Below are 23,832 nucleotides of genomic sequence, written 5' to 3' on the forward strand. Positions count from 1 at the left end.
CCTGACATCAGGATACACAGGTCAGACACTAGCATGGCATAACATCCCTAGTGGAATTGATTCTTGAATTTAAAGACTCAATTAAATCAAGTCTGCGTTGTCAGGGCAATTTTTCTCCTTTAGCTGGTGGGAGAGCCTGGGTCCCGGCCTCGAGTGAATCTCAGCCCTCCCAACAACAGTGCATTCCTTTCAAAACACGTCTTCCTCTGGTGACGAATTCAAGAACTAAAACAACGACAATAGGTTCTTAAATTCTGATAAGATTTCTCCGAGTTTAGTGATACGTTATTTAAACATAATTTGAAGCTTTTAAAATACTGTAATGGCACCTCTTGACCTTTCAGAAATCACATGGAGAAAGAGATGGTGAAAAATGTTTATTTACTCTGCATTAGAAGCTAAATCCCTGTTCCTTCTTAGAACCGGTAGTTCTTTTATACGCGAGAACTCATGCATGTCGCTTCCATTCTTCAAACAAGAGCTAGACAGTGCTACTTGAACTGAAGAAACAATGACCTGCAGTCTATCCTATGCCTGAGTGATAAACAACAATGCAGACCTCTTGACAAGCTCTGGCATCAAGCGTGGAGTCTTGCAGCTCAACATGTCTGCTGAACAGAAGTTAGAAAAAGAAAAGATCATCTTGTAAACAATTAATTAATGTTTGTCATGAATTATCATTTTTACTTCCTTCTCAAGAGGCTCAAAGGGAATAAAAAGGCATTTTTGCAGGTGGTGGCATTCAAAGTAAGGGCAATCAAATGTTTGAGAGCAGTGGCACAGCACTTTGAGTCTCTAAGGGTGAATGGTGCTAGGATTAGAGCACAGCGGGGGGTTGAGGGTTTCAGGTGTGAAGCTTAATGTTTGTGATCAGCAAAAAAAAGTCTTGAATTTATCTAAACTGCTCTTCTGCTAACAGTACTTCTAGCACATAAATGTTCTGAAAGTGACAAGTGTTCTCATTGCTCTTCTAATGCAAACATGATCTGCATTTGAAAGATGCATCCCTTTTGCCTAAATTAGAATGTGCATCACAAAGAGCGTAAGATGATGACCCAAAAACAGTACTTTACACACACACGCACGCACGCACGCATGCACACACTTCAATTCAAGATAGAGACACAAAAATGCAAACTTCCACTCCTTTTTACGCAGCTACCAGGGCTGCTGCTCTGTCCATTATTCTGTTTGCGCCGCAGGTTTGTAATTAGGATGTTTTACCACTGGTGCTTCAGTTCCTATCTAGCATCATTCACACAGAGTTTAGTGTCTTTGCAGCGCTGTGCATGAGGAGCTCAATTTTGTTTTGCCCAAGCAGTTTTCAGGGATTTTTATGCTGTTCCATCCTAATGCATGCACACTCCTTACCTCCCCCCTCTGCTTATATCGCTGAGTACCACAGAGAAGACAGTATGATAGGAGTCCTTAACAAGTTTAAGCTATTCTGAGGAAATTAATTAGTTTAGGAATTGTATAGAGTGTTTGCTAGCCCTGGGAAAGAAAAAAAGGATTTAGTAAGAATGGTAAACGGATTGCACAAATTAATTTCTTTCTCTCTTTGGACTGTATATTTGGCCTTTTTTGAAAATATTTTTCCTCTATTTAATGTTAAATAAAACCCTCATTAAAGTAAGGAACAGGAAAGACCCGTCCCTTACAGGAAAAGCATTTTGCAACACAAGTTAGAAATAAAAGCAGCAAGGGGGAAAAAAAATCAGATATATGTACCAAGGTAGGAAAACCTGCACAGATCTGCTGTTTTTGCTTTAAATGTTTCCGTGATGCAATATGCTGTTACAGTTTGGCATACAGAGTGAGCGTGCTGCAATCTAGCATTGAGAACCACTGAGGCAGACAGTGCAGACTGCAGACAGTAACCGTGAAGGTAACTATATATATATATATATGTATACATATAATCCTACACCTTAATTGAGCTATCAGAAAAGGGAGTGTTGAAAAGGGAGTGAAGATTTACTTCCTTGGCTGAGCTGGCCACATAAGACTGGGTGAATAACTTCTGCTTTCAGTTCAGAAGTTTGTCTGTTTGTAAAGTAGTCTAATTACCATGGAAGCCAATCATCTGGGAATTCTGGTATTTGATACTGTCATAAATTAATACATTAATTTCATAAGATATGACAAGACAAGGGAAGAAGAATAGCAAAAGAAAATAGATGCGTTTTTTTCACCCTCTCACATAGGCTGGACTGACAACAACCGATCATTTTCACTAGCAAAACGATGAGGTTCAAGGACCAGATGTCTGTGCACCCCAAGGTCCTTTCACCTCCTTTTGGCAGAGCATCAGGGACTCCATGACGTAGCACTTCCTCATCAGGAAGTCTCTATTTGTCAAAACAAATGAGTTTTAATCCACACTGTGGCAATGCCTGCTCACAGGCGGTGGTGGCAGGAGGAAGCTCTACACGTTTGCTCAGCCCAGGGAAGTGCAACCCATCAGTAACTGAGCTCTGCTTTGGAGTTTCATTTCAGCAAGGGTCTGGATGTGGCCTTGCTTACTTCAGCGAGTCTCCAAGCCCCTCTTCAGGGTACCTATCAGTGGGGCTGGGGGAAGCTGCTCGCCATTTCTCTGTTTTGGAGTTGTTTTTTGTCTTGGGAGTCTGCCTGGGCACACTGTAGTGAGGCTGACACCCCTCACCCTCCCTTCTTGGCTCTTTTTTTTTTGTTGTTGTTTTGTTTTGTTTTTTAGTTTGGTTGCTTTTTGCATAACTAAATAAATCAGAAAGAAATAAAGGTCCTCCTGAATACCAATACGTTTTGCAGCTCAGGAAAAGTTTTCTGCCCTGCTTAGTGCAAATAAGTTTTTGTATCCAGAATCTGTGAGTTTTGCCCCAGTTTTAAGGACCCTTTTGCCCCAGGAAGAACAGGGATCTGGTCTACGGTGTTTCTGCCCAAATTCCTGTTGTCAGCTGCTTGTTAAGGCTGCCCTTGGAGGCAAGAAATCAAAAATATCAGCAAGTGCTGTGGGACTATTTGTTTGTTTGCTTTCCCTTTCCTTCTTCCCCAGTGCCCCCCTGGCCAAGTTTCTGAGCTGCAGCCACTTGTGCAGCAGCTTGCACCCTGCCTCCGAGGGCCAGTTTCTGGGGGGACCGAGCCAGGATCTCTTCTCTCCGCCGGTCAGGCCCCGTATCAAAACACTCCTGACTCCCAGGAAGGCGGCAATGCCGAAACCTGAGGCTTGCCAGTGCCAGTCAGCTGCTGTTTGAACTAAGTCCTGACCGCAAAATCAAAAGTGGGTCCAAAGAAAGCTGTAAACAGTGTGCAATGAGCCATTTGAAGGCAGCTGATGCCTCATTTGGGGTGACATGTTGTGGCTGATGAGTGTGGATGATGTGGGGTTTTCGATAAGTGCCTCATCAGTATCCTCATCATGATCGTGTTGCTCAGCCACGGCGTGTGCCCTGACTTGATTGTAATTGCCTGAATCTGCTCCTGCTGCTCAGGAGCGCACAGTAATATGCAATAAAACAGCAAGAAGTGAATGTTAACCATCTGAGTTCTGACATGGCTGCTGGCAGTTCAAGTTTTCCATTAAGGACAAAAAAATCTCTCTATATACACAAATATGGATATATAATTGCATGTTTATAATAATTATTGTTTGTATATGCAATAAACTCCTTTTATAAATAATGCATGATGGTCATATACAGATACATCTATGTATGTATCTGTATACATCTTCCCCCCAACATCTGTATATACCATATAAAAATGAACATCACATGCTCATGGTGTGTAGGTAAATAGCGCTGGGGTGAAGAGCATCAGGGCTATATTTTGATTTAAATTTTTAGGAATGTAAGTAGAACCTGTAGTTAAATCTATGCATAGTCTTCATAAATCTTAATAACACGTGTGCATACAGATAAGTAATTGATTTTTAGATGCAGTTAATCTACTCATGTAAATGTGTGTGTGTACTTGTGCAGGTGTGTGGGGGGGTAAGGTACACATGCATATGTGCTTCATACCATTAAATTAATCTTTGCAAAGAATACAATTTATTTTCACAAGTTAGCTGGTTTGGATTAATTCCATAACATCAATGGCTGGAAAGGTAAAAAACAACAACAACAACAAAAAAAAAACAAACTTTTTGAATGCTGAGTCTGCCAGTCTGATAACATGAGGTGTTGAGAACTTGTGCCCACTGGAAGTTCTTCAGATCAGAGATCTTCTGTGAGGATGGAAGTGTCATTGGCCTGTCAAGGTCCCACTGCACAGGGCTGTCCTAGGAACCACATTCATGTCCATCAGTGGCAAAACAAGTAGCAGTTTTGCAGAAGAGTTGTCAAAAAAACAGATTTTAGTCAGAATGTGGGCTATGCTTCCTGTTAATAAACAAGTGGCACAGATTGTGTTCTTGACTTTAAACTGTGCCTACACCAAAATTATATTCACCTTTGGTTATTAGGTCAGAAAGATAATAAAATAATAATAATAAAAAAACAGATTATGGTTGTCTAATTGTAATCTGTGATGGCTCAGAGTTTAACACTGCACCCGTGCAGTCAACAGCTTTGGATTTTCTGTATGCAGCTGTTTTTCCAGCGTAGTTATGTGGATATACAAATAATAAAATTTACAGAAGAAAACTCTGTTTGCAGTCAGTAATGCTCACTGGAATAAACGCGTGGGTTTCCTACATCTCCACTCTGTTATTTAAGCATTTCAGTAAAAGTGCACAAAAATGTTTTGCAAATGTTATTTGCAGCTGCCGCTGCTGCTGAGCATCGTCCTGAGTGCTCTGTGCCTGCATGCAGAGGCTACCACATAAGGAAACTCACCGCCGGTCCTGCTGTACCGAGCCAGAAGGCTCAGTGTTAAAGTGAAGGCAGAGAATAGAGAGCTTGTTATTTGTCGACCCAAATCCTCAGGACATAAGACTTTTGAAACCCTTTAAAAATAATTCTCTTTCCCCAAATCAGGTGAAATTTGCAGTGTCTTGGAAATGCCCTTAATATCTTCATTATAGAAAACAAGTCTGTACAGATTATACACTCTAAGTCTGACCATTTGAGAGGTAAGACAATTGTTATAATTATAAATACTTCTGTTGTCATGTGTGATCAAGTGGATTCGCTGTTGTAGCTTAAATATATTAACTTTAACCCTTTTTAATTACGGATTTAGCACAATGCTGACGGAGTTGCTTCCCGATTCCTGCATTCACCCTGAGCCCTTCTTTATACTCAAAATATGTAGACAAATAGAGAGAGGAATTCCAGGGAGGATAGAAAACATGACTGAGAAGTTGGAAAGATTTGTTTATGAGGAAAGGTTAGAAGGATGAAATGGGGAGCTTTAGTTAAATGGGATTATAAACAATTAATCTGTGTAGCGTTTATAGTTTCAGAATATGAAACTCATCGCTCATATTAAATTAACTAGGCTTCATTCTCAAAATTTGTATGTCACGTACCTGATTGTTACCTCTCTTATTAAACAAAACTACTACAAAAAGAAAATCCAAACACTTACGCGATCAACAATTCTGATTTTTCATCATTTTAAGAAAAGAATCTCTGTTATTTCAGCACAGCAAATTGATAATAAAAGCATGGGTTATAACTGGATACAACTATACAGACTGTTCAGATAAAGAATAGCATTTCTTGACTTGGTAAATATTGATAAAGACTGGCAACCAAGAATTTTTTAAAGAGAACGATAGCTGGACAAAAGCCAGGTTTTCCCTCAGTAGCACCGACAAGTAGCAAAACAGCTTTTCAAAAGGTGTTCTAGGATCCCCATTGCAAGAAACACTGACTATTAATCTAGGTTAAGAACTAAGACAAAATTTATAATAGAGAGCAATCTTGACAACCCTGAGTTATGCAGTTTTGCTCTCCAAGTATTTCTTGCATTTTTTTTCTCCTTTCTTTTTAATAAGTTGTGCATTGCACACACGTGAACACAAACAACTTTGGAAGTGATTTATTATTATCATTATGGATTATGTTGAGAAAAATTCCATTGTAAATTTTGCCAGGGACTCTCTAAAACATCAGAAAGAGGAAGTATGTGTCTTGAAAACTTTTTACACTAATTTAAAATAACTCAGAAGCAACAGCTTTACACAAGCTTAAACCACAATTAAAAGTGATGAATCATGCCCCACAATTTAGACCTTTCTGAAATCTAAATAGTAAATCACAGAATCTTAACTGCAGAATCTTACTCTTAACTTTGCAGGATTAATGCATCTTCACAAAAAATGATTTCTTAACAAATGGAGGATAAACAACTCTTTCAGATTGCAGTTTCTACGTAAGACCCATAACAACAAAAATGTATTTTTTTTCTCCTTGAAGATTTGTGTAACATTGGAATTCCTTTGCATGAAAGAAATACTGCCTAATAATAAGATATAAAGGAGAGTACAAAACCCAAACAAACAAACAAAATGGGATGAAAACCTGAGAATCAGTGTAAATCAATTGTAATAACACTTTTTTTTTTTTTCCTATCTTTTATGCTCTTAACCAAATGCATTGGCCCATATTTCTCCATCTCTCACACTTCAAGCCCCCTATACCAAGTCCTGTCTGTGCCAGGAGGGATCACCAAATTCGGTATATTTGGGTGCCACTTCCAACTCTAAACTGGTATTCTGAGCCCCTCCAATACAGAAATATTAATGCAGCATCTCAAATGATCAAAGACATGCTGCCAGATTCAAGCTGGGCTGCAAATTCCTCTCTACCTCCCCCTGGCAACCCTTCTTTCCTGCAACACACATGCAAATACCTCAAGTTTTGCTTTCCTCTGAGCAAGCAGTGTTCCCAGGAGGATGGATAAAACTGTCTTGTGGACTAGATATGATAAGCAGTTTTCCATCCCTGAAAAAAAGGAAAATTCCTGGAACCTCAATTTTGATTGAACAGGAATAGCAATGACCAGATAAGGAGTTAATTGTCAGGAATCGGTGAAGAAACAATGGATAGGAAGAATGACATCAGATAAAAATAAGACTGTCCAATAGTAATTTTAGAAGTCATTCATAGCTCATTGCAAAGTGAAGGTGGTGCTTGACATATAAATAAATTTTTCTTTCTTTAAATAAGCTGTAAACTTGGAATTAAACTTAGTTTATTAGAGTTATTTGGGATTATACTTTTTGCACTACCTGTGTGAAGGCTGCAAGGAAGAAAAATGTTGGTGCTGCCTCTTGCATGCTGCTTGTACAGCTCCTGTCCTGTGCCAGAGGGACGACTCTGGAAGGTCTCTGCTACAGCTGGCGAGCAGGAGGCTGCCTTGTCTACCACCTTTCCCTTTTCTCTAAGCTTGTTTTGAGAAAGCTTGTTTTGACCCCTTTCCCAGGCCTGAGGCATCTCTCAACCAATGGGGCTGTGTGATATCTTTCCATACTTTGCAGTTTTTCTGCACAGAGGCCCCAACTGTCTGTCTGTTTTGTGTCTAGCTCCTCCTGGGGGTGCTGCTGGCCCAGTCCCCACCTCAGTCTGCTGTGACTGAGTGAATTATTCTCTTGCTAAATAATGGAAAGGGAAGGGATTCTTCTTGCCTTAACCTGGCAAACGTTCTGGGTTCACTCTTCACCTATGTCCCAAATATTTCCATGCCCTTGAGATAACACCAGAGATAAGGGGTTACTTAACTCTGTCAAATCACAGCATTTGTTCTACACAACGTATAACTGCCAAATATTTATGTGATTAACATCTGAATTCAAGCATACTTTAGTAGCGCAAAGATGTGATTAGTCTCACCAGAATATTATTTTTTTAATGGACGTGGCTCCCACTTTCCAGCAAAGATTTAATAGCTGAGTCCTGCAGGGAAGTCTCCATTTACTGAACTTTTATAGCTGTAAAAATATCCTAGGGTACATTTCCTAGCATGAAGCATGGCACAACACAGAATTTAAATGATATGTCGTGTTCACAATGAATGAACAAAGTACGTATTGTCAAACAGTACTCTTTTTTTTTTTGGCCAAAATCGCATAAACTACCAGTACTGAAAATTAGCAGGGCTTAGGCGCTTGGGAACAGCCTTTTTCCTCTTCAGCCCACGGATCTGGAGTGAAGGCTGAGAGGCTCAGAGCTTGCTTTGGGAGAAGCCCCAAGTCTTCTCCACTGCCCTGGCACAGGAGAGAGGCCTGGAGGCAGCTCAGCTCCCACAGCCAAGGAGAGGGAGCATCCCCGGGAGAGAGCATCCCACTGGAGGCAGGGCTGCCCTGGGGAGGGCTGTGGGGCCGGGGCAGTTCCCTGCTTGCTGCAGACAGGACAGTGGCCCCCAGGGAGGAGCAAGGTGGGGAAGGCTTGAAGGCCTCTCCTGCCATTAGGGGTACAGGAACCAGGGTGGCAGCACCTCGTGGACCTGAGAGATACTTCTTCTGGGAATGTAGCTACTTATTTTTGAGCCTACTCAACCCCAATGCACAAAAGGGCCTGTGGCAAAGTCATGGGCCCTACCCATGAAGGCTCTGAGCCCTACCAGGCTTCCCAAGTGACCCAGCTTCGCAGTGCGCAAGCTTGTGCCAGAGAGGTTCCTGCAGCACCGGGCATCCCCTGAACATATCCTGTCTGGTTTTTAACCTGACATACTTTTTTGTCCCCACACACTATTGCCCACAAGAACAGGAAGAGGCTCCTGAGCCATGCAGCAGAGGGCAGAGGCCCATTTGCATGTCAATGCATTTACAGATGGAGAAATGGAAAAAGAAAAAAAAAAAAAAAAGAAAACAGAATCGTGTTAAAATCATAACCCCTCTACCCTATGTGATTTATTTTTTTTTTTGCATAGTTAAGACAACTATGAAAAATAAATAAGTTATTGCTATTGTCAAGAAAATACCCAAACAAGCAGAACGTATGAAATATGCGTTGTCAGTAAGGGTGGTGAGGACAGCCAGTGGCCAGCTGAATTGCCTTTCACTGAGAAATGAGGACTCAGACTGTGTGTCTGATACAAGTAGCCGGGTGTGCAATAACTGCAGAATCAGCATCTTGTTTTGAAAGGACTCCTGCAAATCCTGCAGGAACATTTCAGTACTAGATGGTGTTGCTATGGGCACCAGAAGGAAGCTTAATATAAGAGAAACTGTCTTAGGAATTCATGGGGGATGGGCGTAAACATAAGACGTAGGTAGGAACTGGAATGTCCCTGGCACTAAAAAGCAAATGCCATTTGGGGGTTTTCAAATGTTCTGTTAATAACACCTCGGTGCAGTTCTTTCAAGAGTGAAAATATAAGGTTGCACCTTATTTGCAAGTTGCCTAAAGTGAAATATGGGTAAAGAGGTGATAAAGTTCAATGAGCTGTGCATGCATCCCGCATACCATAAACGTACTGAAATCTGGATGCTCCAGAAATAATTTCTCTGTAAAAACAGATGTTATAAGCAGGAGCAGAAAATGAGGGGACTGTAAGTAAACTGCAGTTCCCTGTAGGACTCGCGAATAAGAATCCCTCTCTGCCTTTGAGTACAATTCCAACTTCAGGCAAAACCCACACTGGCAAAGGACACCTGGCTGTTTTAATTCATGCTTAGATTTCTTCCATTCTAACTGTCTCTCCACTAGTGTAGCCTACCTAAGTGGACAAAAAGAAAAAAAAGTAACCGGCGTAGAATAACTGCAAGTGTATCTCAAGACAGACAAAGAGAATGCAAAATTAAATTCTCAATGTGAAAAGGATGGGACAATAAGTCCCTCTCCCCAAGATACCTTTAGAGAGGATTCCATTTCAGTGCTTTCTTTCCTGCTTGCTTGCATTATTTTTCATTGACGTGTCCAAAGAAAGCCTGAAAGCCTTTTATTATTTCTTATTTTCTTTTTCTTTTTTAGTATGTGGCATAAGTTCTTTTTTTTATTATTATTATTTTCCTGCCAATGTTAAAGCAGTTCCCATTTCTCTAGTTTGTTTCTGACACCTAGCTGTGATCAACAATGCTTCCCACTGAATCACTTCTTTCATCTATTCAGCTTCTGTTATTTCCCTTATCTCATCTCCCCCTTCACCAGCTTACCTCTCATTAACCCTCAGGGTTCCAAACACATTGTATCTCTCCCAAAGATACATATTTTTATTCAGACATAAGTCATTTTTGCTTGCTAGCCTCAGTATCCATAATTCCCTGGCAAAATAGCTGTGTGTAGTACATGCTCTTTATGTTGCAGTGAACAATAAAGCCAGACATTAATTTATACTTGTACGCTGTACACTCTTGCATTTTACCTTTTCCCCCTCTGAATCCAATAGTCACATAAACTCATACTTTTCTCACATAGGAAATAGTTCCCATGTAAAAAAATCTGCTTGGCCAGAAGTTTTGTTTGACCAACAAAACTATTGTTTCATAAGAGCCACTTTAGCCTATAGCAATGTATTTAAAGTCACATTTTAACTTTTGAAGGTAGTGGTAGCGAAGAAACATTAAACTACATTTCTGCTGGCATAAAATATACAGGGCTTTCTAGAAAATAACTTCTCACAGGTATGACAATACATTTAGAAATATTTTTTCCAATATACTGCATTGACTTTTCCGAGGATGAAAAACGTGCAAAACCTCAGAGATTTAATGCCTGAGCTTTAGCTTTAACTTCTGTGACTGACGCTGGTGAAGGGGGCTGGAAATGACCAATTATTTATGCAGATTTCCCTTTTTATTATCACTCAAATGTACTGTGTAACCCAGTTTTGATCCTGAAGTTCTTTCCCAGTCAAAATTCATATAAAGTTTTTGGAATTGCATGTTGCATACCAGAAGGCGAGAGTGTATATTCTGATACACAGACACACACAGAAGGCTCATTGCTCGTCCTGTTAAATAACATTCATGTGTCAATAGGCTTATGCAGACATCTATATTTCAGAAAAATTAAGGTAAAATATTGAAGATTATGTAGATAATTTCAGAATTCTTCATGAATATATAAAAAGAAAACATATTTTGGAAACCATTGTTGTTCCTTTCTAATTCAAGCATTATTAGCTTTGGGCAAAAAAGTTCTTTAACACTCATGGAAAATACTTGTTATTTACATTTGTACATTAATGGGCATATTTATTAGAATCAGGTGGAAGTTTTTAAGCATTATATTAAAAGAAATTAAAATGTGTGAATGGATTCATGTGTCTGAAATTAAAATCTAATGGTTGGATTATTTGACGTTTTTAAAAGATAAATGAGGTTATGTTGTTGTTTCCTTGTTTGTTTGTTTTCTTTAATTTGGGTAGCATTTACTCTGATTTTATTATTTAAATAAATCATCACTTAACTGCATATAATAACTTTCATTAAAAACTAACAATCAAACAAAAACTTTAAAAAATTAATGCAGCTTTCATATTTTTAAATAAAGTATTTATAATGGTTTATGGTAAACTTTCTCAAAATTCACTAAGATTTTAGCACAAGTCAGTGTGGTCTTCTGAGCAAAAGTAAATTACAGGAACATTGTTATAGACATTAAAAATAATTGGCGTCACTAAAAATCTCAAGTTCATGCCAGAAGCAAAACAAATATTTTAGTTATGCTGTTTACAAGTAGTTCTTGCTAATTTAATCATCACAGATCCTCAGTCCTGTGTAACTTAATCTCTCATTCCTCTTATATTTATTACTTCAAAAGGTTAGTTTTCTGTTATACAGAAGCCTATTGCTGCATCAAAGATTTAATTGAGATCCTTTTAAAGTATCATGATTGTCACTATAAAATCATGCATCTGCAGAAAGTGCATTTATAGAGAACTTACAGCTTTAAATTTCACTTAGAAAAAAAGCCTTATACTTTCCTGCCGGTTTTGAATGCAGATTTACTATAAAATAAGTGAATAATAATACTAGGTTATTTTGGAAAGTGGTCTTTCATGCAATCACTGCATTTAATACAATCCCAAAATGGCAGCCCAACAGGTGGTCTTTTCACAGGGTTAAGCCAAAACAATTGGAACAAAAAGGACACCAGAATCTAATGTTCTTCAGAATTTAAAAAGCTGTTCACTTTCCTTTGTTAATTTTCAGATTTAGCCATGTTCATTATTGTTGAGCCACAAATGCAGGACATTCTTTTTTGACATTTTGCCATAAATAGACACTGACTGAGGCTGACTAGCCAGCTAGCTGTTTTGTCACATGCAAGCGGAAACTACTTATTAACAATGAGCATGCATTCTTGGTGCCTCAATGGCTGAGGAAAGCACCAGTTTTAACATGCTCCAAATCTGGCAAAGTCTAGGTTAACAAAAGTATGGTTGACAAAGGATGAAGTTTCTCTTCCTATATTTTCCTCAAAAGTAAGTATTTAATTCTGGCCTAATGAATTTGCCTGGAAGACTGGGTGTCACGTTGACAGGCTCTTGAATGTCTGAAAATATACTTCTGCATTGTGGACTCTCTTTGGAGGGAACTATTAGTTAACCAGCAATTATGAACATCAGGGGTGAAATCTAAGATGAAATACTTGTTTCTTGGTATTTTAAAAGTTTTAAAAGTTCCTTGTTACAGTGATCTCAGTCTCAACATGTGTAACAAAAGATGGACCCAGTCCTATGAGTCTTTAATGATGCAAGGAGCCTTTACAACCGCCTTTATTGCACTGCAAGGAATTACTCACACAAGTAGTGGGCACATAGGCAGAGCAAGCTTTTTTTCCTCCTATGTGTGAAGAAATGTGTAAAACACACATTTTGTATAAAAGGCTGAGCTAAAACGGTACCTACCTGTTTGAGTCCAGTAATTGAATTTATCTTTAAAACTTTAAATTTACTGAGTCAGATCTGCTGCTGTATATTTTAAATGAATGGAGTATTTAAATGAATTTAAATAACAATTATTAATGAAATAAATATTTTTTTAATGAAGTATAAGGTTGTGGGATTTTTGGTTGGTTCTGTTTGTTTGTTTGGTTGGATTTGGTGGTTTTTTTGTTTGTTTGTTTGTTTGTTTTTGTCATTTCCAGCTCAATTCAACACTTTCAGGCTTTCCCACTGCCATTACCTTGGGGATTTTCCCCACACTGAACTTGGGCAAGCAAGGAATTGCCTGGCTCCTTGCAGGTTGGCTAACTGTGCATACAGGGACTTCTGACTTACAGAGGGACACATCAGTATCTCATCCCTCTATCTCTACTACTGGTGCACAGAGTATTGCTGAGGAAATTGGCTGCTCTGAGCAGTGCCTGGCAGCAGAGGGGGAGCTTCAGGCCACCCTTGACAGAGTTGTTATGGCTCCATCAAGCCAACCTATCGAGGTAGCTCTATGGGGGTCTCTACTGTAAATGAATTTCCATATTAAATGTACAATTTTTTGATATATCAGACTTTCCTCTGCTGCAGGTTGAGGAACTGGAACACTCTCATGTGTAGCAGCATGATGCTAGGCAGTGCATGCCACCCAATGCCTGTGAGAGTCATGGGGATCAGATGTCTGCTGGGGTGTGGATGAGGTGTGTGTTAGTAGACAATCCTGGTGTGCTGTCAGGCTTTGACACTAGACCTTTGCTAAGCAGCTAGATTAAAATGAGACACTGTTTACCTCTTACTTTCAGCATACAGTTTTTGGTGGAAAACATAATTTGCTTCAAACTGTCTCATGAAAAGTTATACTGCAGAATACATAAAAGATTAATGCATTTGAGTTTTAAAATACCTATGTTCATAATTGCTTACAATACTAGAAAGGTATTTTGATCACTGCTTGTAACTATTTAAATAGTTGCATAAGGAAATGTGTCCCTCAAGTGCTACTGCTGTTTAGGCAACCACCATCTAAAATGATTGGTGGGTGCTAAGTGGTGAATATATGTTATAAGATGACTTTGACTTATTTCAAGCACAAACTATGCACAGGCCAGAAAAGTTGCTTTGGAGGGAAAAAAACAAAACAAATCAAAACAAAAATGTTTGTACGGAAGTGCTCATTTAAAGGAAAAAAACTAGGAGTCACAGGACACAGAAATTTCATTAGAATAAATCAAATAGCAGTGAAAGTCAATTAATGCGGAGGTAGAAGCAGGGAAGCCATCCAGCTTTACCTCTCTCCAGACAGCAATAAGTCTCTTGCAAATTTAGCTGTCAGAAATGATTGCTTTGTTTTTGACAAGTGGCATTACTTCCTCTTATACTGGAATTAAAATTGATTGAAATTGATTCATGACTTTTCAATATTTTCTGCATCCCTTCATTCCTTTCAATTTGAGAACATTATTTCAGTGAAATAAACACAGATAAAAAAAGCACATATATATGTTTTTCCTTTTTTTTTCCTTTTATTTTCTTTGGGACACCTAAGTATTAAGATGCAGGAATGGTACTATAACTAGTGGTTTCTGGCTGGGTAGAAATTAATTCTCCTTTAAAGAAATACTTTCAGAAATGATGTCTTTCTAAAAGAATGGATTTTAAAAATTATTTTTACTGATTCTCCTGAAAAAAAAAAAGTGAAGAAAATACCTATAAACACTTAAAGAACCACACACAGAAAGGTTGAAACCAGAACTAAGGTTTTGCCATGCCACTTGGGAGGGCTTCCAGCCTGAAGCCCAGCTCCTGCTCTCAGACCCACCTGGAGCCAGCGCAGCACGCAGGCAGTGCTGCCGGGCCAGAGCTGCCTGAAGACCTCATGCTGAGCAGGGAACAGATTTCCCCCATTGCAGGGACCTGCAGGGAAAGCAGAGGTTGGCACAAGTGTGCTGACAGTTCAAGGAGCTTGTGATGACATTTCGTGGTCAAACCACCTGCAGCATAGCTCTTGCCTGAACGGCTTTGGCTTCAGGAGCTGTAAAGCTGTGTTAGTTTGGATTCAGCTGCAACGTGAGCAGTTTACCTACAACCTTGCAGCTGGATAGAATATGATACAGGCATTTTTACTCTGCAGCATTATTAAAACTAAATCCTACTAGAAAGTCTGCTTATTCTAGATAATAAAATATGTAGTAGCAACACTTTAAGCACTGAAGAACCCAAACACATCCTGAACAAATCTTGATGTATGATCAGAGCGACCCTGTGAGACAGAAAGACTTTATGATCTACATTTACCAACACGGAACTTAGGGATAAAGCACAGAAAAATCAAAAGGTTTGCACAGAGCTTCACTAGTAAATTGTTAACGTGCCAGGAACTGGATCAGTCTCTGCTAAATCTCAAGAGAGAGCTCTAACCATTTGAACATCCTTTCCACTAAGAACATGTTTGTATTCCTTTAAGTGAATTCTTTGTTTTTGAGTGTTTCTGTTCCCTTGTATTTCAAACCTTTGCTGACTTCTGGTTGACCGCAGAACCACACGTGAAACGAAGGCGCCTTCCTGTAAAATGGAGACCTCTGTGTCATCCTTATACAAAACTACCGGGCTTTTTCACATGGTCAAAGCAGTGAACAATGGGAAAACCACTAAAAACATGGCAGAAAAGGGAAGGACAAGAGCAGAGATCTCAACAAAGAAGAGCAGGTGGGAATGGTAGCAGTGATTGCACAGCTAAATTGTCAAGCATGGGAGTGACTTAAATCACAGCAGCTGCAGTTGCGGGGAATATGCTGGGATGTGGTGAGGAGCGCTGGATGGTGGAAGGATGGTAGGGTTTACTTGTCGTAAAGGTATGTGCACGTTCTTGGTAAAGCTGTTTTTTTGACACTTTTTGTAGTAAGTCTATTTCCCCAGAAGAAGGAAAGCAGGCAAAATTCACAGTTCTTGCACAACAGATGTTGTGTGATAGATAAATAGAACTGAAAGAATGTTACAAATATTTTCTAATTGACTAAATTACTATGGTCACAAAAATAACCATAATGGTCTCCTTAAAACCTAGATTGTGAAGCTGATTCCTTCCTTAGCTAATTCACCAAGAACCCTGAGCCCTGGTTATAAGAATCAATATTGGTATTAACTGAGTGAAAGCTTCTTCCTGAGACCTGCGGCCACTGCAAGCAGAACCCTGGGGCTCTCTGTCATGGGGCATCAGAAATATCACTTGCACTGTGATGTTCTGAGGGACTATTAGTCTGGTTTTCTTCTGCATGGTAGCAGCTCTTCTCTATGTATTTAGTGACCTGATACCCTTAAGATTTCCTGGTGCCTGTGTAACCTTCAACAGCAGCAGCCTGGCTGCTATCAGAGTCGCGTAACCAGAACTGGTTCCTTCCTCTCTTGTCAAATTGCTTTTCCTTTGTTTACAGCTCCTTGTCACGAGTATCCTGCAAGGTCAGTCTCTGGCACTCTCCTCTGGCTCATCATGTATCACACAAGTCTCTTCCCTTCTTTCAGGGCTGCCTCTGATGGGTAAGTGTCTTCTCTTCTGCTGTTCCACCAGCTGGAACAACTTCATTTTCTCTCTTTTTGACTCTGTCTTGTCTCAAATAGCATTTGAAATAGCTTTTTGCTTTTGCTATACCTGTTTTTCTCATTCTCTGCTGCTTGCTTACCTTGTAATTGCATTAGAGGCACTCCATTCACACTTCGGTATAGATAAAAGACAAGTCCATGTATGCAAATGTTATTGTACTATATTAAAGCAGAATTTGCAGGCCAGGATGACTTGTTTAATATGTTATTGTTGTAAAACCAAAGCAGAGGTGAAGCACTTCCTCAGTCTATGCTGGAGGGTGGATCAGCACTCTGTGAGTAAGAAGCAATTAGCCTCAGCACCCTTTAACATACTGGTTGTTTTAAATGCTCCAGAACATCCCAGTCTTGCAGTGTTTTTCCTCCTTTGCTGTTTGGGACATGCAAAATGAATAGTTGTGACAATGACCACTCTAAAGGAGAACCTCTGATTCCACAACATAAGAATATTTTGTCTTATGGGATTGCAACATGCCAGTGAAGCTTTCCTGCTGCACTGAGGAATTCCTCTGGTTGTCCTATGCTCAGCTGTAGTGGATAACTCAAGCAAGCATGAGGCTTCTTGTTGCACCTGTATCTGGAGTTACACACAGCAGGATCTCTTTAGCTGTGCTATCCGAAATGGCTGCCTTTAATCTGTCCCAAACACAAGAGTCTTTCTGTTCTCCTCCCCCATTTTATGATGCTGCAGTTTAGTGACAACCATTTCTGAAAAATTGACGCATACCTGAAGGCAACAATCCATATATTTTCTTCACATTTTTGTGCAAAGATTCAAGCTCAGGATTTGAGCTTGCTTGATACTACATAACCTCTTGGCCACAATTTCTAGTCATTAAAACTCATTAGTTTTCTTCAGGTTAACTAGTGGAGGCTGTTGTGACTGATCACAAAACAAATGCCCTGTGTGGTATTCAGCAGAGAGCAGACTTAAGCATACACCTGAAACATAACTTGCAAAATGACTGAAATGGAAGTGTGCCTCTCTTTAATGAGTTGACTGCATACACCTTACTTCCTAGCTGTTGTACACACAGGTTATGTGCATGAGCACCCCAGCCACCTAGTGCAGAGGTAGGTAAGTAAGGATGGTTCCTTCATTCTTTGAATGATTTGTGCTATGTGATTAATAACAATAATTATGTCTAAAGACAACTAGCAAAACTTATTCAAACTACTCCCCATACACCCAGAAGGCTCCCAGAAGCAAAACAGAGCAAGAGCTAGCTTTGAACGTCAGGGTTGGTAGAAGACTTGCTCATGCTGTGCTTTCACAAGAGAGACTCCATAGTGGAAAACACCTAGGCAGCTTCTGATAGTTTTGACAGCTCAAAATGAATGGGGAGAGTCTCAATTGCATGCAGAAACCTATACATATAAACTGTGTATAAAATAATGTAGCGTATGCATGTACAGCTGTGTGAGATATTCTAGTAAGTTTAAGTGCAGCCTTACCATAGGCACAGAGCAGGCTACAGAGAAGGAGCTTTTATTCTCTCACAAGTGTTAGTAGGGGTGTAATTCTAGTTTTCAGCCAAATGAGTTTTGTGACAATTGATTTAGCCTGGCTGTTGCTACAAAACTTAGTAATAACAGAGCATATTGTAGAACCGGTAAAATAGGTCATAATTAAGTAAGAACTCTTATTATATTTATGTATAAACAACTTATTTGTATTCATAGTGGATTGTCTCTGCAAATCTATTCTTGTCTCAGAGCCAAATAGAAATTTAATGTCATTGTTATGTTTAGGTGAACATCACACTCTTATATTCCCCTCTGTTTGGCCTTGAATAAAAATCAGAGCAACAATAATATAAATGGTACAAAAGTAGTCATGAGCAGTAGCCCATCTGTACTGGACAGAATTCTACAAATCAATTAGATGGTCATAAAAAGCTAAACAGATGTGGATGAATCAACTGTGGAAATAAAATGGATTGAACTCTTGCATTTATTGTTTATGTATAACCCTTTTTAATAACTAAGATGGGTAAATTACACTAATTAACCTTTAAAAATTTAGATGATTTCTAAATAATACCTTTAAACAATACCTATTCTTTTCATTGTTACTTGTAAGTGTTTTGTCCATGACAAGGCATAGTTTCATTAGAAGATCTACAGAGGTAGGTGTTTAAACGTGTGTCGTGTCCCCCCCCCATCACCAGACTTTTTACAATGAATACTCCCACCTCTCCCCCATTAAGCCCTTCCCTGAAGTCAGGAGAAGTCACATGCACTTATCCCAGCAAGCAATGGCAAGAAAAATCATCGTTTGGAGACCTGAGTTGGTCTCACTGCTCTTGGGTGGGATAGAGTCTCCAACAGGACGGTAATCCTATTTCCAGCCATAAGAGCCACCTACCTGGGCTAAAGCAATGCTGGCAGCAAACACAAGGTGTAGGCCAATGTTTTTTGGGCAGGCTGACTGGATACAGACAGTTCTCAGCTACTTTCTGGCACCTCTTGTGGTAGCAAACAATTGTGAGAGGACTATATGGGTTTGTGTTCAAAACAGGGTGGCTCAGCTTGTGTTACAGCTGAAAGTGGTTTGTTTTTTTTCTCATTGCTGCAAATAATTTGTAATCAACCAAAAGTATGTTTGACTGTTTCTCCTTCAAATAATACATCTTTGGCATTCTGGGGTTAAAATTTCTCAGTGGTATTGTAAGGTCTTAATTAAAACAAGAGATAACTTATGTATTTAAAAAAATAAAATAAAATCCAGTACCAATCACAACAATACATTGGATGGAATGGTGAATGGTTTGAGTTTCCTAAATTACTGATATTACCTGCTGATATGAGGGCTGTTCAAAAGGGTACTTCACTTTTGGGTTTATTTATTAAAATCCTGCACTCAACTATAAGAAATTAGCCTCCTAGAGGTGAATCACTCCCTACTCAGGGGAGCTTGCAGCAAAGAAACCAATCATGCACACATTGCAGAACTGCACAGTAACACAGGATCAAATGCTTCACTACATCTCTTGTGCAAGTTGCTAAACAGCAATTGTTCAGCATTCCTCAGGGGGACAAATGTTCTTGGCTTAAAAGCAATGCTTAGACTTTGTCCTCAGATAATTAATGCCAACTTTACAGTACTGTAGGATTTTATTTATTTATTTAACTGGAAGCCTTTGCTAACTGAGGTGGAGTTTGTACCGTAGGCTATGGGACTCTAGGAGAAACCTGGGAAGATCTCTAGATTAGCTTCAGGTAAGCAAAAGTCCTTGCAATTCTTGGTTGGCTAGAGATTTATAAGTGTTTCCTTCAAAGCATGCATCTTGAAAACATCATGACAAAAAGATGCAGTTTGGTTAATGGTCTTGGCAGGCTGAAATACTTTGCAGTCTCTCTCCAACAGGACCTACCATGGTTGTTCTTTCAGACAGTTTACAGCAGGATAAGCTTATTGGTGTTGACAAAACAGCTGTGCACTAGAACACTAACCCCTCCCTAGGTAAGTCAGTTAAGCAATACTATTCCTAATTACATGCAATTTTAATACACAGATTTGACATGTGTGGGAAATGCTAACAGAACTTCATCTGAACCTTGTGGAGTATCATCCCACAATAGATTGTAGTTATGTTCTATGAAGGGATTCCCCAAAGGGGAAACCTACACAGAATTACCATCATATAACCCAAATCCTGGTGTATTTTGGCTTCCACCACATTAGGCATTCACACTGTCCTAAAAATGAATCCATTTTCTTACTCTTGCGTGACTCCTATAACAGATCTCAGAATCCAGCTATGGCATTCTAGGCTGACTGATGTCAGGAAGTTTTCTGCTACTGATTAGGGGGAGAGTGGTATCGAGACCTTTCCCAAATGTCCACATGTTGAAGGCAAGACAGATTTATTAATTATTAGATAATCAGATTATCAAGAGCAGCCTGAGAGGAAAATGTTGTATGAAGGAAGGTATCCTCACTGCTGTATTGCACTGCTGGTGCTCTAGTTAGAAAATAGTACTTCAGTATCCCTTTTTGGAACAAAGTGAGTAGAAATCAGTCCACTATCAGTAAATAGATCTTGGTCCAGGTGGTGAGACTGTTTATGAGATGATAATAAACAGTGCCTCTGCTTGTGCTTCACTTGTGGTTACGTTTCAGACTTTGGCTAACGCAACCTCACCTACTGGTACCATGGTGTTTCAGGCAGAGGAAAAATAGCTGAAATTATAGTTTTGGAAAACTAATAATGCAAGAGGTCTCTCATTCTACCTCCCCTTTGTAATGGGGCGCATGGAATTGAGTAGCATATCTCTTCCTGCAGGAGTTGTCCTTATAAAGTTAGTCGTATATGGTAAAGCCCAGACAGAAGGCAAGCAAGGATAAACTGCTAAGACCAGAACAATGTTTTATGTCCTCTTTATCCATCCCTTTATGCACACAAGTGGTATACACATAGCAGAGAAAGGGAAACTTCCAACAGGTTGGAAGCCCTCTGAAATCTGCAACTACATCTAATGTGCAACTTAGAGCAGAGAACATCTTTCTAAGGAATATTTATAGTACATGCATATTGGCATTAAGTGCACAAGAAATTAACAACTTGAAACCAAAGAATGGCAGAGGTCTAATAACAAAGCAAGATGAATACCTTGACATTTTTCAAGTGTATCTGTACCATTTATTTGACAAAGTATATAGGGCTAATAAATTACCATCCAGAGTACTTCTGCTGTTGCCTCTTTAGCTATTGTCTTGTTATAATGCATCTTCATTATGCTTTCAACCCTTAACTGTTATGTTGCTGCCATCTTAAGAGAAGGAGAATCCCATGGCAAGAGATCTTTCAAGTAGCAGGGCAATTCACTATAGAAAAAGCCACTTTGAAACTGCTAATGCAGTCTTTTTGTAACCAGTCTCCCCTGAAGAAATCAGCAGTGTTTGCAATTTATTCCAAGAACTGACCCCAGATGAAGACTTAAGGTTCCCCCCTGTATGTGTGTATATACACATAGAAAACAAATACATATGCACTTGCTTTAATGTTAACAGCAAATAATTTGAGACAAATCTTGACCCAGGTTAGTCTCCTCTATGGCTGTGCTCTAATTTTCCAGAGCAAACTGCATAGTGCAAATGCAATAGAGTTAAATACCATGTCCCAAGTGTACTTGAATTATGCTGCATGTCACTAGATGTTATTGCTTTATAAAAGTTAAGTCGCTGCAGTCATCCTCCCTGTCCCCAGTTGTAACTACCACCTCACACCACTCTTACAAGCACCACCATGTGAAGTGTGTGGTGCTGGGCCCAGTTATCTCTACATTACACCCTTTGAGCTTCCAGATCTTTAGACACAATACAAGGAAATGTATTGCAGGGAACACCTAACAGTTACCTACTTGAGGTAAAAGCTGCAACTGAGGGTACTTCTTCACCAAAATACTCCTCTGTATGAGCTGCTAGGGCTTAGAACAATGGCAACAGAGTGTAACGCAAGTAGCCTATGTCTGATGCTGTATTAATTTGTAGCATACAATCTGAGCAATGGTCTTATGCACAGGCAGGTCCCAGCCTTCAAATTGTGAAAGTACCTCTTTGTACCTGGTGTCATATTTGATGCAGTCATGACTGCCTGGGGCAATCTCTTCTGCGGACATTAAGGATCTGAACAGATAACTGTTGTAGTGTTCCCTTTCCTAGAGCTGGGACCAGACCTCAGGCAGCTTAGTTACCCACCTTTGTTGATTCACTGACAGAGAAGCAATATGTGTATTTGCTACAACAGATCTTACTCTAGATAAGAGCATTGAATCACAGAAAATGCTTGCTATTCTTCAAAGGGCAGGACTGTCCAGTCAGTGCTGTTCATAACACCTGTCACAGCAACTGATAAAGGGTCATCAATAGTACAGCTGCTGTAAGCAGAGCAGTTAAAGTACACTTCCCCTATAAAGGCTCCCTCTGTAACAGCTACTTCTCTTCTAAAGTGGAACAAAGAGACAGCAAATACACTAAAAAAAATGGCATACATAGAAAATGGTTTACTCAAAAACAAATAAGCAATGATAATCACATTTCAGCATGTGGTCAAAGGTCTGATTTTTAATATAAACTATACACCTAGCATCCATGCTTCTTCAGTGATATAGACATGCTTATGGAAGGAAGGGAAGCTGGTGCCTCCTAGCAACTCCTCAGAACCTCCTCTTGAACAGTGTTTATAACAAAGTTAGGTTGTTAGCAGGGTATAAAGTTTTAATTCTTACAGGGCACTGAGGAATTGAAAAAACAGTTGTCTGTCTCTATTTACACAGGCAGGATTTCTGTAACCATCTTTCTGTTTTAAATATGGCAAAAATGCAATTTGCTGCTTTTCTAACAGCTGTGAAAACAGTGACAAATATGGCAAAAATGCAGATAAATATGCATACTGCAAATTTTGTAATACCTTTTTTCCCCTACTAAGACAGTTTACTTATGAGGAAGCATTTCATTTTATTTCACAAGTCTCTGCAAACTACTTACATGAAAAATATTCAAAAGATAGCCCTTTTGAATACTCAATCACCAAGAATTACATGTGAAGTGTAGCTTTTGTATGGAGGTTAAGACTTCCCACATAAGAACAATACTGCAATCCTCCTTTATAACAGAAGGGAACAGAATATTAGAATGCTATTCCTAAAACATTCTTCATTTTAAAGTAACTATTTCATTCATAAGATTGTTTTTAAATGAGTTCTTCTGAAAGCAAGCTTTCAAAATCATCCAAAATGAGCTTATATATGCATGCTTTGTTTTCATTGCTAAAGTCATCCTTGATGAACACTACTCAGGTCCTATGGTTTGGGTTTGTGTGAACCATGATGAAGATTCTGAAAAGACTTTTTTTGAATTATCGAAGAAGCCGCTCAGCCTCCTTGCACTTGCTTTCCTTTGTTTTCCTCAGTAATGCCTGTTTTATAGCATTGATCTTTTCATCAAGTTCAGCCAACGAATAGTTCTGCTGAAAGAACAAAATAAAAAGTAATTATTTACATCTTGCTTGCTAGAGCAGTGGCCTAGCATTTGATACTTGAGGTCATTGCATATTGCACTAAATGACAGAAATACTTTTGAAGAATTGTGTGAATCTTGTCTATGTCTAAAAAAAGAATGTGAACTTGAAAGAAACTGACGATCCTAATCATGGATCAATATATCCATACTATTTCCATTAGATGCTTGCTTAATCTGTTAACCTAAATAAATAAATAAAACACTGATGGTAAAAGACTGGATCAGACTATCTAGAGCTCACAGAACTCAGCTTTACAACTCAAGTAATTTATTTTTCCCCTGTTGCCCAACATCAATCTCCTTTGTGTCTGTATAAAGTGACATGTGTTTTGACCACCTTTTACACATAAGAAGAAAAGGTCATCATCAATTTCATAAAAATATTTTACCCTACAGAAGACTTTTTTTCTGGCATAAATAAACCTACTTCCTCAAGCCTTATATGGCCCACATCCCTTTCT

General features: G+C 39.2%; 1 protein-coding gene and 1 long non-coding RNA gene across 3 annotated transcripts in view; one reads left to right on the plus strand and one right to left on the minus strand.

Moving 5' to 3' along the window:
• LOC308196200 overlaps positions 1-22,713 on the plus strand; it is a 28,102-nt gene extending 5,389 nt beyond the window's left edge. Inside the window, exon 2 of the long non-coding RNA XR_013952123.1 lies at positions 1-22,713. This is a non-coding gene — a long non-coding RNA (uncharacterized lncRNA).
• Positions 20,968-23,832, minus strand: part of MBIP (MAP3K12 binding inhibitory protein 1) — a 16,736-nt gene continuing 13,871 nt past the window's right edge. The window contains exon 9 of one of the 2 annotated variants that reach the window (XM_080594899.1): positions 20,968-23,315. In XM_080594899.1, the coding sequence (XP_080451025.1) occupies positions 23,208-23,315 (108 nt within the window). In that variant the 3' untranslated portion in view covers positions 20,968-23,207. Of the gene's footprint in view, positions 23,319-23,832 lie in introns of both variants that reach the window. The other variant, XM_080594898.1, reaches the window with a different exon arrangement.

Source organism: Anser brachyrhynchus (assembly GCF_964034855.1).
Source record: "Anser brachyrhynchus genome assembly, chromosome: 5".
Classification (NCBI taxonomy): domain Eukaryota; kingdom Metazoa; phylum Chordata; class Aves; order Anseriformes; family Anatidae; genus Anser; species Anser brachyrhynchus.